The 19,830-nt window shown below is 41.0% G+C and overlaps 1 protein-coding gene across 1 annotated transcript; it reads right to left on the reverse strand.

The window, feature by feature from the left end:
• Positions 1–1,808: 1,808 nt before the first annotated feature.
• Positions 1,809–19,730, reverse strand: dffa (DNA fragmentation factor, alpha polypeptide). Its single transcript, XM_063033389.1, has 6 exons — positions 19,523–19,730; positions 18,996–19,160; positions 14,070–14,227; positions 10,632–10,797; positions 8,810–8,949; positions 1,809–6,584 (listed from the first exon to the last, which is right to left on the reverse strand). The coding sequence occupies exons 1-6, from the start codon at positions 19,677–19,679 to the stop codon at positions 6,417–6,419; spliced, it is 954 nt and encodes a 317-aa protein (XP_062889459.1). The 5' UTR covers positions 19,680–19,730; the 3' UTR covers positions 1,809–6,416.
• Between the last annotated feature and the right edge of the window lie 100 nt (positions 19,731–19,830).

The raw sequence follows: 19,830 nt of genomic DNA on the forward strand, positions 1-19,830 counted from the left end.
CAAGTTCACAACCACAGATGTGCTGGGCTGTCCGTACCACTCTCTGCAGTGCCCAGCAATCAAGGTTGGTGCAGTTCCCATACCAGGCGGTGATGCAGTCAGTCAATATGCTCTCAATGGTGCCCCTATAGAAGGTCTTGAGGATTTAGGGACCCATGCTGAACTTCTTCAGTCGCCTGAGGCGGAAAAGATAGGGTTGTGCTTTTTTTTGCTACAAAGCTGGTGTGTACAGTTCAGGTGAGATAATCGGTGATGTGTTAACCAAGGAACTTGAAACTACTCACCCTCTCAACTGCAGGCCCATTGATGTTGATCGGGCCAGGCCTGTCTCCATTCCTCCTGTAATCCACAATCAGCTCTTTTGTTTTTTGGACATTTGGAGAGAGATTGTTATCCCAGCACAACTGTGTCAGGGCGTCAATCTCTCCTCTGTCGGCTGTCTCGTCACCGCTCAAAATAAGGCTAATCAAAGTTGTGTCATCTGCAAATTTGATCAGCAGATTGGAGCAGTGTGTGGCAGCACAGTCATAGGTGCAAAGGGAGTAAAGGAGGGGACTCAGGATACATCCTTGGGGAGCACCTGTGTTGCGGGTCAGAGGGGCAGAGGTGAGAGAGCCCATCCTTACCACCTGTCGGCGATCTGACAGGAAGTCTAGGATCCAGCTGCAGAAGGTGGGGTGCAGGCCGAGGTGTCTGAGCTTCCTGTCGAATCTGGAGGGGATTACGGTGTTGAATTCCGAACTCTTAACGTATGCATCCCTCTTCTCCAGGTGAGTGAGGACAGTGTGTAGAGCTGTGGCTATGGCATCATCAGTAGACCGGTTCCATCGGTAGGCGAATTGTAGGGGGTCCAGCGTGGGTGGTAGCATGCTGGAGATATAGTCTTTAACCAGCCCCTCAGGGCATTTGCTTATATTTTAGGTGAGTGCGACAGGGCGCCAATCGTTCAGGCATGCTACCTTGGTTTTCTTAGGTACAGGGATAATAGAAACATAGAAACATAGAAAATAGGTGCAGGAATAGGCCATTCGGCCCTTCGAGCCTGCACCGCCATTTATTATGATCATGGCTGATCATCCAACTCAGAACCCAGCCTTCCCTCCATACCCCCTGACCCCTGTAGCCACAAGGGCCATATCTAACTTCCTTTTAAACATAGCTAATGAACTGGCCTCAACAGTTTGCTGTGGCAGAGAATTCCACAGATTCACCACTCTCTGTGTGAAGAAGTTTTTCCTAACCTCGGTCCTAAAAGGCTTCCCCTCTATCCTCAAACTGTGACCCCTCGTTCTAGACCTCCCCAACATCGGGAACAATCTTCCTGCATCTAGCCTGTCCAATCCCTTTAGGATCTTATACGTTTCAATCAGATCCCCCCTCAATCTTCTAAATTCCAACGAGTACAAGCCCAGTTCATCCAGTCTTTCTTCATATGAAAGACCTGCCATCCCAGGAATCAATCTGGTGAACCTTCTTTGTACTCCCTCTATGGCAAAGATGTCTTTCCTCAGATTAGGGGACCAAAACTGCACACAATACTCCAGGTGTGGTCTCACCAAGGCCTTGTACAACTGCAGTAGTACCTCCCTGCTCCTGTACTCGAATCCTCTCGCTATAAATGCCAGCATACCGTTCGCCTTTTTCACCGCCTGCTGTACCTGCATGCCCACTTTCAATGACTGGTGTATAATGACACCCAGGTCTCGTTGCACCTCCCCTTTTCCTAATCGGCCACCATTCAGATAATAATCTGTTTTCCTATTTTTGCCACCAAAGTGGATAACTTCACATTTATCCACATTAAATTGCATCTGCCATGAGTTTGCCCACTCACCCAACCTATCCAAGTCACCCTGCATCCTCTTAGCATCCTCCTCACTGCTAACACTGCCGCCCAGCTTCATGTCATCCGCAAACTTGGAGATGCTGCATTCAATTCCCTCATCCAAGTCATTAATATATATTGTAAACAACTGGGGTCCCAGCACTGAGCCTTGCGGTACCCCACTAGTCACCGCCTGCCATTCTGAAAAGGTCCCGTTTATTCCCACTCTTTGCTTCCTGTCTGCTATGATGGACGATTTGAAATAGGAGGGCACTACACACTGGGAGAGGGAGAGATTAAAAATGTCTGCTTACACACCAGCCAGCTGTTCAGCGCACACTTTTTGATGACGCGCTCTGAGATGCCGTCCAGCATCCCAGCTATGAAGGTCCTCCATCTCTGATGGTGTTCAGGATTTTCTTCATCATGTCAGTAGCTTCCTCTCGGTTTTCACTACTGTCAGTCACACAAGTCCCAGGTGAAAACTTATGATTACCATCAAACTCAGATGACTTCATTGCTGTTTCCATAACAATTTTCTTTTAGTCATACTTTATTGATCCTGGGGGAAATTGGTTTTCGTTACAGTTGCACCATAAATAATTAAATAGTAACAAAACCATAAATAGTTAAATAGTAATATGTAAATTAAGCCAGGAAATAAGTCCAGGACCAGCCTATTGGCTCAGGGTGTCTGACCCTCCAAGGGAGGAGTTGTAAAGTTTGATGGCCACAGGCAGGAATGATTTCCTATGATGCTCTGTGATGCATCTTGGTGGAATGAGTCTCTGGCTGAATGTACTCCTGTGCCCAACCAGTACATTATGTAGTGGATGGGAGACATTGTCTAAGATGGCATGCAACTTGGACAGCATCCTCTTTTCAGACACCACTGTGAGAGAGTCCAGTTCCATCCCCACAACATCACTGGTCTTACGAATGAGTCTGTTGATTCTGTTGGTGTCTGCTACCCTCAGCCTGCTGCCCCAGCATACAACAGCAAACATGATCGCACTGGCCACTACAGACTCGTAGAACATCCTCAGCATCGTCTGGCAGATGTTAAAGGACCTCAGTCTCCTCTGACGCTCTGACGCTTCTTGTAGACAGCCTCAGTGTTCTTTGACCAGTCCAGTTTATTGTCAGTCAGAGTTGTTAATCCTGAGCTGAACCCCAGAACCTGACGGACTGGTGGACCACTCTCAGTCTGGCCTCTACCCTTTGCCCTGTTTTAGCATGGGTGATTCTACCAAGAGTCAAAACATAAAACCCAACCACAAGGATGTGGCCTCTTAGAGGCGACCTTAGCTAAACAAGCTTTTAATTGGTTTTATTTAAAGTATATTCCTTCCAGCTATTTCAAAATATGCTTGATCATTAGCAGTGTTTGGAAACTGTGAAGAAATATTCTAAAAATCTGAAAAGTCATCCCCTCCATTGAGCACATCTTCAGGAGAACTGCCACAAAGTAGCAGCATCCATATCAAGGGCTCCTGCCATACAGGACATGCTTTTCTCTCTGCTGCCATCCAGGATGTACTTGGTGTCCCATACACCAGGTTCAGGAAGTTATTACTCTTCAGCCATCAGCCTCCTGAAGCAGTGTGGATAACTTCATTTACTTCAACACTGAACTGACTCTGCAACCTATTGGTTTAGAGTGGTAACCACAAAGCAAGGGCTATGTTTTATATCCTGCACTGGGATGCTAAATTGAGTTGATAGGTTAAATGTTCAGTACACGGCACAAGAAACAATACGACCCATAAGGCTGTCAAAAATAAATCTTATTTAGGTGTTATGTTCCACTGAAGAGTTAGACAACAGACAGAATTCTGAAGAACACTTTTGTTTGCTTCAGAGATTAGTTCCAGCACAGATGCTGGTCGTATACAAAAAGTACATTAGGAACTCAGTAATGTCCTGGCCTGAAAGGCAGACTTTTGATGTATCTGTGTAACAAATATACATATTTGTAAATTAAATTGTAAATGCACAATTAATTTTAATATCAAATTATTATGAGTTGAGACCTGTTCTTATCACCTCATGTTTACTAATGTCATGACCTCATGGACTTTAAGACCAGATTTTAATGTGGGTAGTTGTTATGTAGTGGAGGACTGGATCTAGAATCGTTGCAGAGTTAAACAAGTTTTTCTCTGTGTAATCCTACCCTCAAACTTATGCCATGTTTCAATTACTCTCTGTTGAAATCCTTCATGACATCTGTAATAGGGGTAAAACTCAAAGGAATCAAATGTGCAAAAATACATCTTGTCATGAACATCCCTGCATGATCAGAAATGAATTATTTTGACTCTCATTAATTTTATGAGGCTTAATAAATGTTCCCTCATCTTCCTACATCAAGGAACCATACTCAGCGCAAGTCATTGTCATCCTCAAGGTGGAACAATCATTATAAAAGCAAAACTTCTTAAGCAATAGACTTTCACTCAAACATTTTCAACCTTTATGCTGTAAATTTAATTATATTTAAACATCAAAACATTTTGTGAAAGAACCCTTCCTGACTTTAAATTTAACACATTAGCCAGTAATAAAACATAACACTTGTACTCTTAGAATTACAGATAGTAATTATTTTGTGAAGGTACATTAATTTCTAAAGAGATTAACAACATCTTTAGAATTGTATTTTACCTTTCATTTTAGTAGTTCCATTCCTTAGAAGAGCGATTAAACTTCCTTATTTTGCTGTTTATTAATTAGATTTAATTGAAAAGTAATTAAATGTGATTAGTCTTTAAAAGCAGTGATTAGTATGGACCTGTAGCTGCATCATCTGCTTAGTAAGAACCTTTTAAAAGCATCTTTTAAAATTAACTAGCTTAAATGGAATTTTAAAAAATACTTTTGATTATAGATAATTACAACACATATTTCTGGCAATCTCTGCTATTAACTCTTCAAGTCCTAGTGAAATTTAAAGTAAACTAAACAAGCTGCCGTTTATAATTTGACCGATTAAGCACCCAGGCAAAAGTGTACACAATAACCTGTTCCACTGTGTCGAGAATCTTCCATAATCGCCAGGTTCTAACATGGGACAAGGTTACATGGGCCTGAATCTGAGCATTCCAGGTCAAAAGTCCTTGAGTGAGAGAGCAGGAGAGCACAGAGACTACATAGCACATTGTGCCTGCACTTTGAGAGATTGCTCAATTAGTTCACCTCCCAACACCACTCCCTGGAAATCATCTTTCTACACGTAATATTCCAGGTTGTTTTGAATGTTTTCACTGAATTTGCTTCCATCACTCTTTTCAGCAACACATTTGAGATCGCAGTAATTTATTGTATGAAACGAAAAGAATTTCACTGCAGTTCCCGGCATTCACCAATTACTTCAAACAAATAATTTCTTCTGGCATGAGAAACGACTGTTGACCAGCTTTCTTACTATTAACATTTTAATTCTTTTGAAATTAATGTTCCTGGTATATAATCATCAAACACCAGGTACAGCCCAGCTCATGGATGAAAAATGACTTCTTGTGCCGGTGAAAAAGACTAAGTATCAATGGATTCATGCTCCTAGCTGAGACAGTGCCTTTAATTAGGAGTGGCAAGGGAAATTGTCTTTGATGCTCAGGCAATTGATTATTACCTCCAGTGGCACCTTTTCAGGTTTGGACAAAAAAAGGCCTACGAGAGCAGGGGTTCCCAACCTGGGGTCCATGAACCCTTTGCTTAATGGTACTGGTCCCTGGGATAAAAAAAAGGTTGGGAAGCTCTGTGATAGAGGCACCAGCATTGCTCATGCTGGGGTGTCAAATATCTAAATTCTTCATGTTCCAGAAAACGTCCAAACCTTCTCTACAGCATCCATACCTCCAATGAAATCAGATTCAGTTGTAGCACCCTCTTGACATTGTCCCTTCCTACCACAGTCAGGAGATTGTGCTGCACATCCTGCTGTGGGCTTTAGTTTTAATGCACATGGTGCTCCACTGGAAATGGTGCAAGACATAGTAGGTGACTGAACTGATGGATGCTTGCAACTAATGTGTGCTCTCAGATTTGACTACAGCTCTAGTCAGTGACCAGGCTGCAACAATAAATTTGAACTAGAGTATATGAACGATCAGCTGAGCTCTCATCAACTGATTTAACCTTTTTTTTGCTTAAGCTTTTCCATGTCCTTATATAAATTGAAAGCAGTAATAAATAGAGAAATATGGGTGAAGAACCTACAAATATAAGCTGGTGTAGAGGTGGAGGGTAGGGAATTAAAATTTGAAAATGAAGATTTAATTACCATCCTTTGAAAAAAAAACATCATTGTGTAGTTAACTTATGCCCTCAGGATTTAAACTGGTGAATTACTGGTTTAGTACAAAGCAGACTAAAGCAATGGCTATTAACTAAATAAAGGTCATCAAAACAGTTGAGTACAAACCTACACAAAATATTTCCAACTACACAGAAATGCACACTGGTGATTTGCAATCTATCTTTAAGAATAGTAAGGAAAGGCTAAAGAAATTCAGCATCTATCAAAAGAAGGAAATGTATTGGAGTGACAGATTTCAAACCAACTTTTGGTTGCTTGTTGGACCAGCCTTCACTGCTTTCTTTTCTTTGAAGAATACTGACTCAATTGTTCAAGATGCTGCACAGTGGTTGAGCGCTTCCCAAGTTCCTTCCTACAGTCTTGTTGCAAATTCTTAACTTCCGCAGTGGAGCGATGCAAAGCTGATGCCAAGTTCTCTTCCTTTTCGTTTAAAACCTCCTGAAGAAGACGTCATATTCAATGAATAAGCAGCACTTGCAAAGGTTTAGAAATATAATTGCAAGCAGATTAATAAAGTTGATCTGCTCTAAATCAAGCATGACATAACGTCGTATAACCATTGAGCATGGGTAGGAGGAAAAACATCTTTCCATTTAAACAAAAGTGCCCTCCTAGCTATAAGAGAGCTAAAGGCCAAAATATGTAAATCAGATGACTTCAGCTTGATAACTTGTGCGGCAACAATACCAAATAGGGCCATCAGAGGATTAGGCTTAAAATTGACTTTGAAAAGTAAACTTTGAAAAACTTCTTTCCAATATTTTTCAAGACTCGGACAAGTCCAAAACATATGAATTAATTAACTGTTCAATTTCTGAATCTCGTCAAGGCTTTCCAACATTGTGCGGAGCCTTTCTGAATTATTTTCAAAACCTTCAATTCGTTGTTTAAATTCAGATGTTGGCTATTATTATGAGAAGGTATTTTACCTTTTTTCTCTCCTTAATAAACAGCTTCGGTCTTGGTAGGGGTTAGATTTTTTTTGTAATAAATTGGTATATTTCAATATAACTATTGATTAACTGACATGAATATGGGGTAATGAGATTGTTATTATGGATAGATATGTAATTGGTCGTTTTTAAAATCTTTTTTGACCTTTTATAGATACTTCCTTGTACTCTGTATTCTTCTATGTAGAAACTAATAAAAATATTGGAAAGAAAGAAATCTGCAGGTGGGAGCTATTGAGGATATTAAAGTTAACAGATTTTGTGTTTCTTTTGCTAAATGGAAGGGAAAGAACACTTAATTATTATGAATCAGTGAGCCAAAATGGCAATTCTGAATTCCCTGGTCTGAAAAGTATTAACAATGGCTGGGCTCTCGCCTTTTGTAAAGACACTGTCCAGAAGGAAGCAATGGCAAACTACTTCTGTAGAATTTGCCAAGAACAACCATGATCGCCCATTTCACATGACAGCACATTGTTGATGATGATGAAAATTTGTTAAATCACACCACCCCTACAATCTCACTCCATATTTCTAAGTGTTGTTTGTCGTGTTGTGTTTTGTTGTGCTGTGTGCTGTTCTGCTGAGCATTGTGAGCATGCTCTGTTGGCACCGGAATGTTTGGAGACACTTGTGGGCCGCTCCCAGCACATTTTTGGGTGTGTTGGTTGTTAACACAAATGAAGCATTTCACTGCAGGTTTCGATGCACTCATGATAAATGAACTTTAATTTTGGGGTACAGCAACTCTGTGCTAATCATCGAATTACAGAGCTTTACAGTACACTCTTCAATAGTCGTATCTGATAGATTTACTGAACTCTCATTGATTAGCTAGGACATAAAGAGAGCTGGGTCCATTATTCTATCTAACTGATACATTTTGTCATGACAATGCCAACTGTTTGAAATAGCCATCCACCCTTAGTCCCATATGACGGCCTTTTCTACACAAAATGAATAGCTGCCAAAGAACTAAATTTATTGCTTAGTGAAGTTAATATCCTGCCATTTCCAACATGAAAACTGAAAGGCCTAGATAGAATGGACATGGAGAGGATGTTGTAGCAGGGGAGTTGAGGACTAGAAGGCACAGCCTCAGAATACAGGACATGCCTTTAGAACAGAGTTGAGCGAAATTTCTTTAGCCAGAGGGTGGTGGATCAGTGGAATTCACTGCCATAGATGGCTGAAAGCCAAGTCATTGATTTGTTTTTGTAAAGGGTGCCAAAGTTACAGGATCTTGATTTGTAAAGGGCTTCAAAAGGTTATGGGGAGGAGGCAGGAGAATGGGGTTGTGAGGGATAGTGAATCTACAATAACGGAATGGCAGACTGGATTCAATGGGCTGAATGGCCTAGTTCTGCTCCTTTGTCGCATGGATTTAATCTCAAAACACTTAATGTCTCCTACTAAAAACAAATCAAACATTGAAGCAGAGCTTGGAGATGAACCTGGTGCAGACAAAATACAACATGCAGAATTCTAAAACATGAGAAAATCTGCAGATGCTGGAAATCAATAGCAACACACACAAAATGCTGGAGGAACTCAACAGGTCAGTCAGCATCTGATGAAGAGTCTCAGCCTGTAACGTTGACTGTTTACTTTTTTTCCATAGATGCCACCCGGCCTGCCAAGTTCCTCCAGCATTTTGTGTATGTTGTTACGTAAAATACACTTGACTGGAACTATGTGAGTTTATTGTACCTGTAGTTCCCTGCTTGACAAGGAAATCTCTGGAGAAGATTTCTTCCTCAGGACATCAATTATATGTTGATTCAGCTGGGTAGTTTGACTGGTCGCTGCACCAAAACTATCAACTTCTGTTTTTTGTGGAAGTGTTGCGTCTACGAAGGAAGTGGTATCCCTATTTTATTAATTGCCACAAGCACACTTAATGAAACATAGAAAATATTTCTCCAGGCATGCTACATTACTTTTGGCAATAACAGCACCAGGACTTCTCCACAGTTTAAGTAAGTCAGACATTAGGATAGGTAGTTTGAACTTTTTCACACAATTATCAGTTCAGATTAAGGTACAGGCATAATTATTCTTTCTTAGTACTTGCAGGTCAGGAGGATGAATCTGAATAATAAGTAACAAACACAAAATGCTGGAAGAACTCAGCAGGTCAGGCAGCTTCTATGGAAATGAATGAACAGTCGATGTTTTGGGCCGAGACCCCAAGGATGGGGGAAGATGCCAGACAAAAAAGATGGATAGAGGGGAAGGGGGCTAGCTGGAAGGTGACAGGTGAAGCCAGGTGGGTGGGAAAGACCAAGGGATGGAGAAGGAGGAATCTGACAGGAGAGGAGAGTGGGAGAAAGGGAAGAAGGAGGGGACCCGGGGGAAGTGATAAGCAGGTGAGAGGAGGTAGAAGGTAAGAGTAGGGAATAGAGGAAGGCGGAGGAGGGATTAAGGAAAACAAAAATCAATATTCATGTCATCAGTTTGGAGGCTACCCGGGTTTGCTCCACTACCCTGAAGGTGGCCTCATCTTGGCACAAGAGGCCATGGACTGACGTGTTGGAATCTGAATAATGCCATAATGAAATTTACAGCAAGAAGATAACTCCTCTTGGAAGTATTGCTCAGGGTCCTCTTGGACAGCACGACAAACTGCAGAACTGAGATGAACTGTATTTGAAATCTTTATTCCAAAACAGAAGATAGGATCTTATGGCGACAAAACTTGCTAAATGGAATGTTTCAGCTTTCTCATGCTTCTATATAGCATCCATGCCAGGACCACCAGACTCAAAAACAGTTACTTTCCCCAAGCTGTAAGGCTGTTCAACACCTCCACCCATGAACCCACCCCATCATCACTACTTCATCATTTCCTGTCAGTCACCTTATGTCCTAGTGTCACTCCATGGACCTACAATCAATATACAAAGCTATCTTATGTACTTGTACATTATTTGTGTTTTTTTAAAAAAAAGTGTTTGTTATCTTATTGTGTTTTCTTGTGCTGCATCAGATCCAGAGTAACAAGTATTTCAATCTCCTTTACCCTTGTGTACTGGAAATGACATTAAACAATCCTGAATCCAGTCCAAACAGCCACCCTAGCTTGGAGAGCTAACTCAAGAGATGCCAAGAGAAGTAGTTTGTTTTAGTTGCTAAATACTTTATTTATTTATTTCAAATTTCATTCCAGTCCGCATGATTAAAAAGCTTCGCAGATTACAGCAAACGATATACTTACATGCATTTGATGCCAGGTAAAGAAAAATTCTTTGCTACTTTCCCTAAACAATACTTAACCAAGTAGCCTAATATCCTAAATACTTAACAATGACAGCATTTAATGCTAAATGAATTCTCAAATAAAGAGCACAATAAAACGTTCTGCAGCATGTCTCAGTGCAAAGAAAGTTCAACAATTTTTTTAAAATTATAAAGTTTAATGTAGACTAAATAATTGTTTCATAGTATTGCAAAAATGTGGAGGCAAAGTTTAGAAATTAAAAAGTAACCAATGAAAAATCTGTTACAAATTAGTCATAAGATCCAGACTAACCATCTTTCTCAAACGCATCCCGGTACAGTTTTAGTAGTTCTACTGCTTGGCGTTGCTCTTCCTTGGTATCGAGGGTACGTTGTAGGGAGTCCTGCATACCCTCAGCACTTTTAGGAGTTACTCCCAGTTCGACTGCCAGCTCACCAGTTGGCACATCAATCAGTGTCTAATATACAATAAAACAATATAATTAAAGCTACACATTTTCTAATTAACCTACTTTAAAATAAAAACTTATAGGCAAAAGCAATTAGAAGCTAGAATCCCACTGAGCCCAAATTATGTCCCAGTTTCCAGCACAAACTTCAGCATATTCATCCCCAAACGGAAAAAAACTGGGTCATGAAATTTAGGCTGCAGTCCACGAACTGAGCCTTTCACAACAACATAAGAATGAGATTCTCTGAGAGGATTACTTCTGAGAATCAATCACTAGAAGATATGTGAACAGGGCACCATGGTAGCTTAGTGGTTAGCAGTTGCAGGGCATTGCAGTTCAGCGCTCAATTCCAGTACCATCTGTAAGTAGTTTGTACCTTCTCCCTGTGAACACGTGGGTTTCTTCTGGAAGCTCCGGTTTCCTCCCGAAGTCAAAGATAAACTAGTCAGTAGGTTAATTGGTTATTGTAAATTGTTCTGTGATTAGGCTAGGTTAAATAGGTGGGTTGCTGGGTGGTGTGGCTCATTGGGCTGCAAGGGCCTGTTCCCTGCTGTGTCTCCAAATAAATAAATATCAAGATTTTCATCAAAGCAACCTGAGGAAGTCTTAGCAGTAAAAGATATTAAGCATCAGACAATGAGGTGAGAAACTTACTAGTTAAAATTGTATTGTACACATTTCTTCAGCAGGGAAAGAAAAATTTCACTCCCTTTAACAGCTTTGCTTCATTTATTGCCCCTCCTAGAAGAATGCTTATTAACGTCACTATGACGCACCACATTGTGTAAGGCTAATGGTCTGGTGGGAACATATTTTGTTTCTTAATTTCCAGCATTTTGAATGTTATTGAACTGGTTCTTCCTGACCCGAAACTTAGACACCAAGATTATTATAATTACTAATAAATACCTTTAACAACTCAAACAACGTTCCAGCTTTTCATTTACTTTGAACACGCTTAAATGTGCCAAAATTTGTGTTTATCAGCAGATTATTGTAGTTATATCCATTCAGCATGTTGCCCAAATTTATCATCTAACAAATTCTTCACCAACATTGGACGAGGGTATAGAATTGCTATTCTTCTTCTAATTCAATTTTCTAATATTTGCTTGTATTTTTATATAATCACCTATATACATGTAATTGTTCAGTGAATATTCTAGTAATTATTGTAATTTGCTGGAACCTTCTTAGTCTTTAGCAGTGTGCGTTATAGCCGCTTGAATCTGGCTGTTAAAGGTTAATTGTTATCGATGGAATTGTGTTATATCTATTTCCCAGTCAACAACTATTTTTTCCTTGTTCTTTTCTGTTCTCTCAGCTCCTCATTCTTTTCCCACTCTTGTAACATTTAATAAATCTATCGTAAACAGTAAATTTTATGTAGCATTCCTGACTTCCAAAGAACCTTTGGATCACAAAAGCGCATCAGGATCAAACACCATCCTACAATAAGTGAAATAAATGGATTTATAACTGAGGCAATTGGAACAAGCTGTTAGTTACTAAAAAAAAGATGGGTGCAGATGTTTTGATTACTGTGTTTCTAAGAAGACAAATACTCCTTAGGTGCCAGATCAGGGGTCCCATGCTGGGGTCCACAGACCCCTCGCTTAATGGTATTGGTCCATGGCATAAAAAAGGTTGGGAACCCTTTACCAGTGGCTAAAAATGCTTTGGTTGACATTCATTCAAAGAATTCCTCAAACATAGAAAAGTAAGGAAGGAGAAAATAGTTTGGAATTGTTGATAGGAAGTTGCAACTTTGTTAATTTGCTTTTACACTTCTGTTTGCTGGGAAAAGTGAGTAATGGCACTTAGACAAATGGAAAATATCACAGTCAATGCAGAGATGGTGTGCTTGTCCCTGTGCAGTACTTTTTCCCCATCTTTTTCTTATAATATTACCTCTTCCAGACAAACTTCAAAGTAAATTTATTAAAGTTAGGATGTAATAACATACAGGTGTCCCCCGCTTTTTGAACGTTCGCTTTACGAAACCTCGCTGTTACGTAAGACCTACATTAGTTCCCTGTTTTCACTAACAGAAGGTGTATTCACTGTTACGAAAACAGGCAACGTGTGAAAAGAGCAGCACGCGTTCCGAGCAGCCAAGCACCGCCCCCCCCCGGAACTGCATTCTAGCCGGCATTGCTTAAATACGTGCCTGTGAGCAGCCGTTAGCAAGATTAGTTCTAAGGTATCGAAAAAGCCTAAAAGAGCTCGTAAGGGTGCCACACTTAGTGTAAAACTAGACATAATTAAGCGTTTCGATCGTGGTGAACAAAGTAAGGACAAAGTGAGTTTGGCTTGTGGAAGTTGACGAAGATGATGTTGAAGAGGTTTTGGCATCCCATGACCAAGAACTGATAAATGAAGAGCTGATGCAATTGGAACAGGAAAGGATAACAATTGAAACCAAATGCAGTAGTGAACAGACCGAAAGTGAAGTTGTCCAGGAACTGAACGTGAAGCAACTGCATGAGATTTTCGCTGCAATGATTGCAGAAAAGTACGACTTTAATTATGAAAGGGTGCATAGCTTTACGGCATATTTGCAGGATGGTTTGAGTGCTTACAAAGAACTGTATGATAGAAAAATGCGCAAGGCTAAGCAGTCAAGCATACTGTCATCTTTCAAGCCTTCCACATCAGCCACAGCAGACGATGAACCTCGACCTTCGACATCGAGGCAGGCAGACAGACATAGATGACGACTTGCTTGCCCTGATGGAATCAGACGACGATGCGATGACACCCCAGTGGTCCCAACCCCCCGGGCCGCAGACCGATAAATTGCCACAGAGAATGCAGCGATAGCTTGGACGCACCCAACACATCTTTAGGAATAAAGCCGAAATAAACAAGCTAGTTAATTAGGTGCCACCTGGCACGTAAATGTCGGCCCAGATCAGAGGCGATTGCAGATTGCGTCGCCTCTGATCTGAAGCGACATTTACATATGTTCTCCCCATGACCACCTGAGTTTCCTCCCACAGCGCAATGACGTGCCAACTGGTAATTGTCATTGTAATTTGTCCTGTGATTAGGCTAGGATTAAATTGTGAGGGCTTAAAAGGACCTATTCCGCACTGAATTTTAATAAAATAAAAATACTGAGAACACGAGTTGTAGAGCGTCCTTGAAAGTGAGTCTACAGGTTGAAGCAACAATTAAGAGTAGTGGTAACAGAAGTAATCTCTGTCTCTTGGTTGTAGTTTTACATACTACAATAAATTTCAATGAAACATACTACAACTAATACTCTTTCTTACCTGCAATTCAGCCTCAGACATTGTAATAATCTCAGCAAGGTTTTGTCGAAGTCGATAAGCAAGTACTTTCCAATTACTGGAACCATCAGCGTAATCCACACAGTCTACTGAATCACCAATACCACAATGAGTTCTTGTGTCCAGGACTGGCTTTATTTCTGAGGGTAAAGGACAGATGTTTACCAGCAGATTATGTTAACCAAAACTTAAGAAATTTTGCAGATGCTGTAAATCTAAATGCTGGAGGAACTCAGCAGGTCAGTAGCATCTGTGGAAATGAATAAACAGTTGATGTTTCAGGCTGAGACACTTCCTCAGGTCTGCAAGGGAAGGGGGAAGATGACAGAATAAAAATGTGGGGAGAGGGGAAGGAATCTGATAGGAGAGGAGAGTGGACCATAGGAGAAAGAGAAGGAGAGGACCGAGGGGCAGGTAATAGGCATGTGAGAAGAGGTAAGAGGCCAGAATGGGGAATAAAAGAATAGGGGAGGGAATGTTTTTTTAAACCAGAAGAAATTGATATTCATGCCATCAGGTTGAAGGATAGCCAGATGAAATATAAGGTGTTGCTCTTCCACCCTGAGGGTGGCCTCATCATGGCACAAGAGGAGAATGTACCAACATGTCAGAACAGGAATGGGAATCAGAATTAAAATGCTTGGCCACACTTTGGGGGATGGAGTGGAGGTGACCGACGAATTGGTCCCCCACTTTACGGTAGGTCCTGATTCATCAATTCTATTATCAATTGTGTGTTATTGAGCAGTTTTGGGCCCCTTATTCAGGAAAGGATGCACTGACATTGGAGAGGGTTCAAAGGAGCTTCACGAGAATGATTACGGGAATGAAGGGGTTATTGTATGAGAAGCACTTGATGGTTCTGGATCTATACTTGCTGGAATTTTGAAGAATGTGGGGGGGGTGGGTGGGTGGAATCCCACTGAAACCTATCCAATGCTGTATGGCTGAGTTAGAGAGGACTTGGAGAGGGAGTTTCCTATAGTGGGGGAATCGAGGACCAGAGGACACAGCCTTAGAATACAGTAGAGGGACATCCATTTAGAATGGAGATGAGGAAGAATTTCTTTAGCCAGAGGATGGTGAATTTGGGGAATTCATCACCACAGATAGCTATAGAGGCCAAGTCATTGGGTATATTTAAAGGGCCCTGGTGGAGTACTTTGTCAAATGGTGCAAATGGAATCATCTGCAGCTCAACATCAGTAAGACAAAGGAGATGGTGATGGGCTTTTGGAAAAGTAAGCCTGCTTTATTCCTTGTTACTACTGGTGGGGAGGACATGGATATGGTGAGGACCTACAAATACCTGAGGGTGCGCCTGGATGACAGACTTGAGTGGAGCATCAACACAGAGGCTGTGTACAAGAAGGACCAGAGTCATCCTGAGGAGACTGAAGTCCTTTGGAGTATGCAGGCCTCTCCACACGATCTACCAGTCTGTTGTCGCCAGTGCAATCTTCTATGTTGTAGTGTGCTAGGGCAATGGCATCAACACGGGTGATGCCAACAGGCTTAATAAACTGATTAGAAAGGCTGGCTCTGTTATAGGAGTCAATCTGGACACACTGGAGGCTGTGGCAGAACAAAGGACCCTACGGAAAATCCTGGCAATTCTGGACAATGTTTCTCACCCTCTGTAAGCCACCTTGGCTGAATAGAGGAACACTTTTAGTAATAGACTAAGATAACTGCGCTGTTCCAAAGGGCACTACAGGGGGTCATTCTTACCCTCTGCCATTAGGCTCTATAATGAGCCAACCTATAGCTAGGGGAAGTGATAACCCCCTCCTGGTAGATTGTGGTAACTTTTTTTTTAAAACTCTTCTGACTTCTCTTTTAACATTTATATCCATGCACTTGCTATGCTACCGTGACACTGTAATTTTCTTTGAGATCAATAAAGTTTCTATCTAAAGCAGAGGTTGATAGTTTCTGATTAGTAAGGGCATAAAAGGTTATGGGGAGAAGGCAGGAGAATGGGGTTGAGAGGGATAATAAACCAACCATGATAGAATGACAAAGCAGACTCGATGGACCAAATGGCCTAATTCTGCTCCAACGTCTTATGGAAAATATTCAACATCTAACACATGAGAGATCCTAATTGTATAGGGATAAACCAGGAAGCAAGCTTGGACACAAACTGTCAGTGCAGATCAGCTGCCGAATGCTGATGAAGGGGGGTGGGCGGGCAGCCATAATGATGCAACTATTAGAGCCACTGCCTCGTGGTGTCAGGGATATGGCTCAATGCCAACCTCTGCTATCTGCGTGAAGTTTGCACCATCTCCCTGTGATCATTTGGATTTGCTCTGGGAACCCCACTTCCCTCACACCTCCCAAAGAGCTGTAGGTTGGCGAGTTAGTTGGCCAATGTAAATTGCTCCAAATGCAAAACCGGGTAGAGTCGAAGAAAATGTGGGGAGAATATAAAAAGGATTAATATAAGTTTAGTGTCAACGGATGATTGCTGGTCAGTGTGGATTTGGTGGGCCGACAGGCCGTTTCCCTACTGTGTCATAGTGAGTCATAGTTTCCATGCTATGACTGACTATGAAAGGATGAAATTTGCAGCATGAACAAGGAACCCTCGGACATGGAGCTCTGTGTGCACTTTTGTGAGCGCTGATTGTGGAATCAGCCCACAAGTGGCAGAGTTTCTAGGCTTGGCTCAATCATGTTTGCAAGTTTGAACTTCAAATTTAACATGAGAGACTTGTGCTGGTGGCGTAGTGGCATCAGCACCGAACTTCGGAGTGAAGGCTCCCGAGTTCGAATTCAGCCGGCTCCCTTGCACGCTTTCCATCCGTGCGGGGTTGAGCGTCGAGCTAGCAACTCGGCCTCATAAAAATAAGGAAGTCTGCTAAAAAAAAACCCAGTCAAGACGGCATCCCGATGACTCCACTCAGAGTTAAGGGCTTTCTTCTTCCCCTTGTGCAAAAGTCTGGTTTGCCACTTCAGCACAATCTTAAGGAATACAGCACAGATGGAGTAGTTATAGTTTGGATGAGATCTTTTAATATGGTCAGGCACAAATAAAAGATCATATAAAGTACAGTGGATTCCGACTAATTGGGCCTTCAGTTAATCGGGGCAGCTGCTTATTTGGCAGAAATCTTAAAGAACAAAAACTAATCGAGAAGATAGATGGGAGTCACTGTTTATTTGGGACAATATGTTGCTTAATTAGGGCAGGAGACTGTTGGCCAACTGTTTCAAACTAGCATCTGATGCGTGCACTACACCGTGCTTAGAGCATAGTTTTTAAATAGCATCAGTTGCACATGCTAGTGTTAAAAAGTAGTGATTCCTGTCACTGATATTTGGTGAGAAAGAAGCAGTAAGACAATTCAGAACTGCTTTGCCCACTGTAGTTTCAAGCATTCAGGTTTGGAGAAGTCAGAAATAGCTGGGAGTGAAAATGAAATGATTTCACAACTTCAACAAGTGAACAATGAAGAATTTGAAGGTATCGACAATCATCTTGAATGTTACAATGAAAATGAAGATTTGCAGGTTGCAATCGTTGATAGCACTGTATGAAGGCAGTTCATTATTTACACTAGGTATCTGCACATTTTGTTTATTTACAGTCAATCAAAAGAATGTTGCAGTGTACACCCGACAAATTCTTATATCCATAACAGTTAGGAATTAATACAGTTTTATAACACTGTTGTAGTATTGATAATGTTCTCATTTGTTCTGCATTTCATTTAAATATATAATTTGATAGTTCAATGGTAGTTTGTCTTTTTTTAATCTGCCTTTTTAACTATTTCCATGAAAGTTTGGCTAATTGGGACAACCACTTAATTGGGCCACAATGTACTGGCCCCAATTAAGTGGAATTCACTATATTTTGAAGAGATACAAATATAACCTGACTCATATTTATCCCCCTGCTGCATTACAATTATATAGATTATTTAACTGGTTATTGTTAAGTTTATTTGCGGAAATGAATTAATTGTTCTGTAATGTAAGAACAGTGGCTGTGAAGCGTTTTAAAATGCTTGGTATATCTTGAAGGTGTTTTAGAAATGCAGGTTCTTTCTTACTGAATAAACTTGCCTCACCACATGACCCTTTAATTGTTTTTCTTTTTACTAAATTCTGAACCTTTAAGTCTCACGATGTTCAAAATTCAAGAGTTAAAGTAAATTTATTATCAAAGTACAGGTACGTCACCATGCACAAGCTGGAGATTTGTTTTCTTGCGGGCATGCTCAGTAAATCCAATAACCATAATAGAAACAATGGAAGACCACACTCAACAGGGTGGACAACCAGTGCTCAAAAGACAACAAATCATGCGTACAGAAGGAAAAAAATTAATAATAAATAAAAAATAAATAAATATGGAGAGCATGAGATGAAGAGCTCTTGAACGTCAGTCCATAGGTTGTGGGAACAGTTCAGTGATGGGACAAGTGAAGCTGAGAGAAGTTATTCCCACTAGTTAATGAGCCTGATGGTGGAGGGGTAATGTTTAACTCTGGGCACTGAATAATTCAAGGAACCACTGAAGTGAAAAGTTGAAACCATCTAGCTACAGGCCTTTCAAGATTCTTTCTGATATTACCACTACATAATTCATATTACTTAACATCCTGCACCTTGGTAACGTAGCGGTTAATGCAATGCTATTAAAGCTCTGGGCGCTCGAGTTCAATTCCTGCAACCTCTGTACATTCTTTCTGTGGGAGCCTGGGTTTCCTCCGACAGTCCAAAAATGTACTAGTTAGTAGGTTAACTGGTCATTCTACTTTGTCCGTGTTTAGGCTAAAGCTAAATCGATGCATTGCTGGGTGGCGAAGCTTGGTGGGCTGGAATGGCCTATTCTGCGATATATTTCTAAAAGAAATAAAATACGCTCGCAACACCTCTCCGAAGAACACTTACCAGCATTTTGTGGAATCCATTTTTCATAAGGACCAAGAATCATAAACTTTGTGTTTGTTGGCAAATGCTCAAAATAATCTTCTTCATCAACAATTGTTCCATCTTCTTCTAGCACAACTGTACAGGGTCGTGGGTCATGTTGGTCCAGCCCGAATTTTTGCTTTCCTAAAACATTTTAAGAAAAAAAAAAGTTGAACACTCTTTACTGTAATGTCACTTTAGTATTCAGGAGTACTAATTAAGTGCATCTGAATAGGTTTTGCTAAAAATATCTTGTTATTACACCCACTTAATGATTCAGGAAGTTTCTTCCTCTTACCATCAGATTTCGAAACGGTCCATAAGTCAACAAGCTATTTATTCTTGTCGTTTATAGTAAGTCGATGCCTTTGCACTGTACTGCTGCCAGAAAACAACAGATTCCATGCCCCGTACCGAGTCAGTGATAATGAACCTGATACTGGGGCAGTACCCCGATCCCGAGGAATGTGGAAGAGTGGGTAAACATAGGCCCAGTCCAATCCTACCTTTGGCTACTAGATTCTTCAAGGACGAGACGATCACGCCGAAAGTCTCCTTACGGTTTGCGTCGCAGATTTTACACGGGAAGTCTTTCTGCAGATTTCGACTGGAACCCGAGTAACCGGATATCTCTGCGATTTTCGGAGAACATAACGCTGCCATTATTGCGGTAGTGTCCACAATAAACGCGCCTGCGTATTGACGCACGTCTTTATTTGGCAAAATAAATTTTTTACTCACAAACTGCTGAAAAGTTCTTCAGTACCTTTTAAACTTAAATCATTTGGATAAATCATCGCAAAACGTCTTGTTT

This window comes from Mobula hypostoma, chromosome 25, assembly GCF_963921235.1.
Source record: "Mobula hypostoma chromosome 25, sMobHyp1.1, whole genome shotgun sequence".
NCBI lineage: Eukaryota > Metazoa > Chordata > Chondrichthyes > Myliobatiformes > Myliobatidae > Mobula > Mobula hypostoma.

Coding starts and splice junctions, on each gene's coding strand:
- dffa (XM_063033389.1), bottom strand. CDS start 19,679: ATGGCAGCGTTATGTTCTCCGAAAATCGCAGAGATATCCGGTTACTCG. Junction 19,161..19,522: donor GAAGAATCTAGTAGCCAAAG/GTAGGATTGGAC, acceptor AAAATGTTTTAG/GAAAGCAAAAATTCGGGCTG. Junction 8,950..10,631: donor GGATGCGTTTGAGAAAGATG/GTTAGTCTGGAT, acceptor CTTCCTTCGTAG/ACGCAACACTTCCACAAAAA.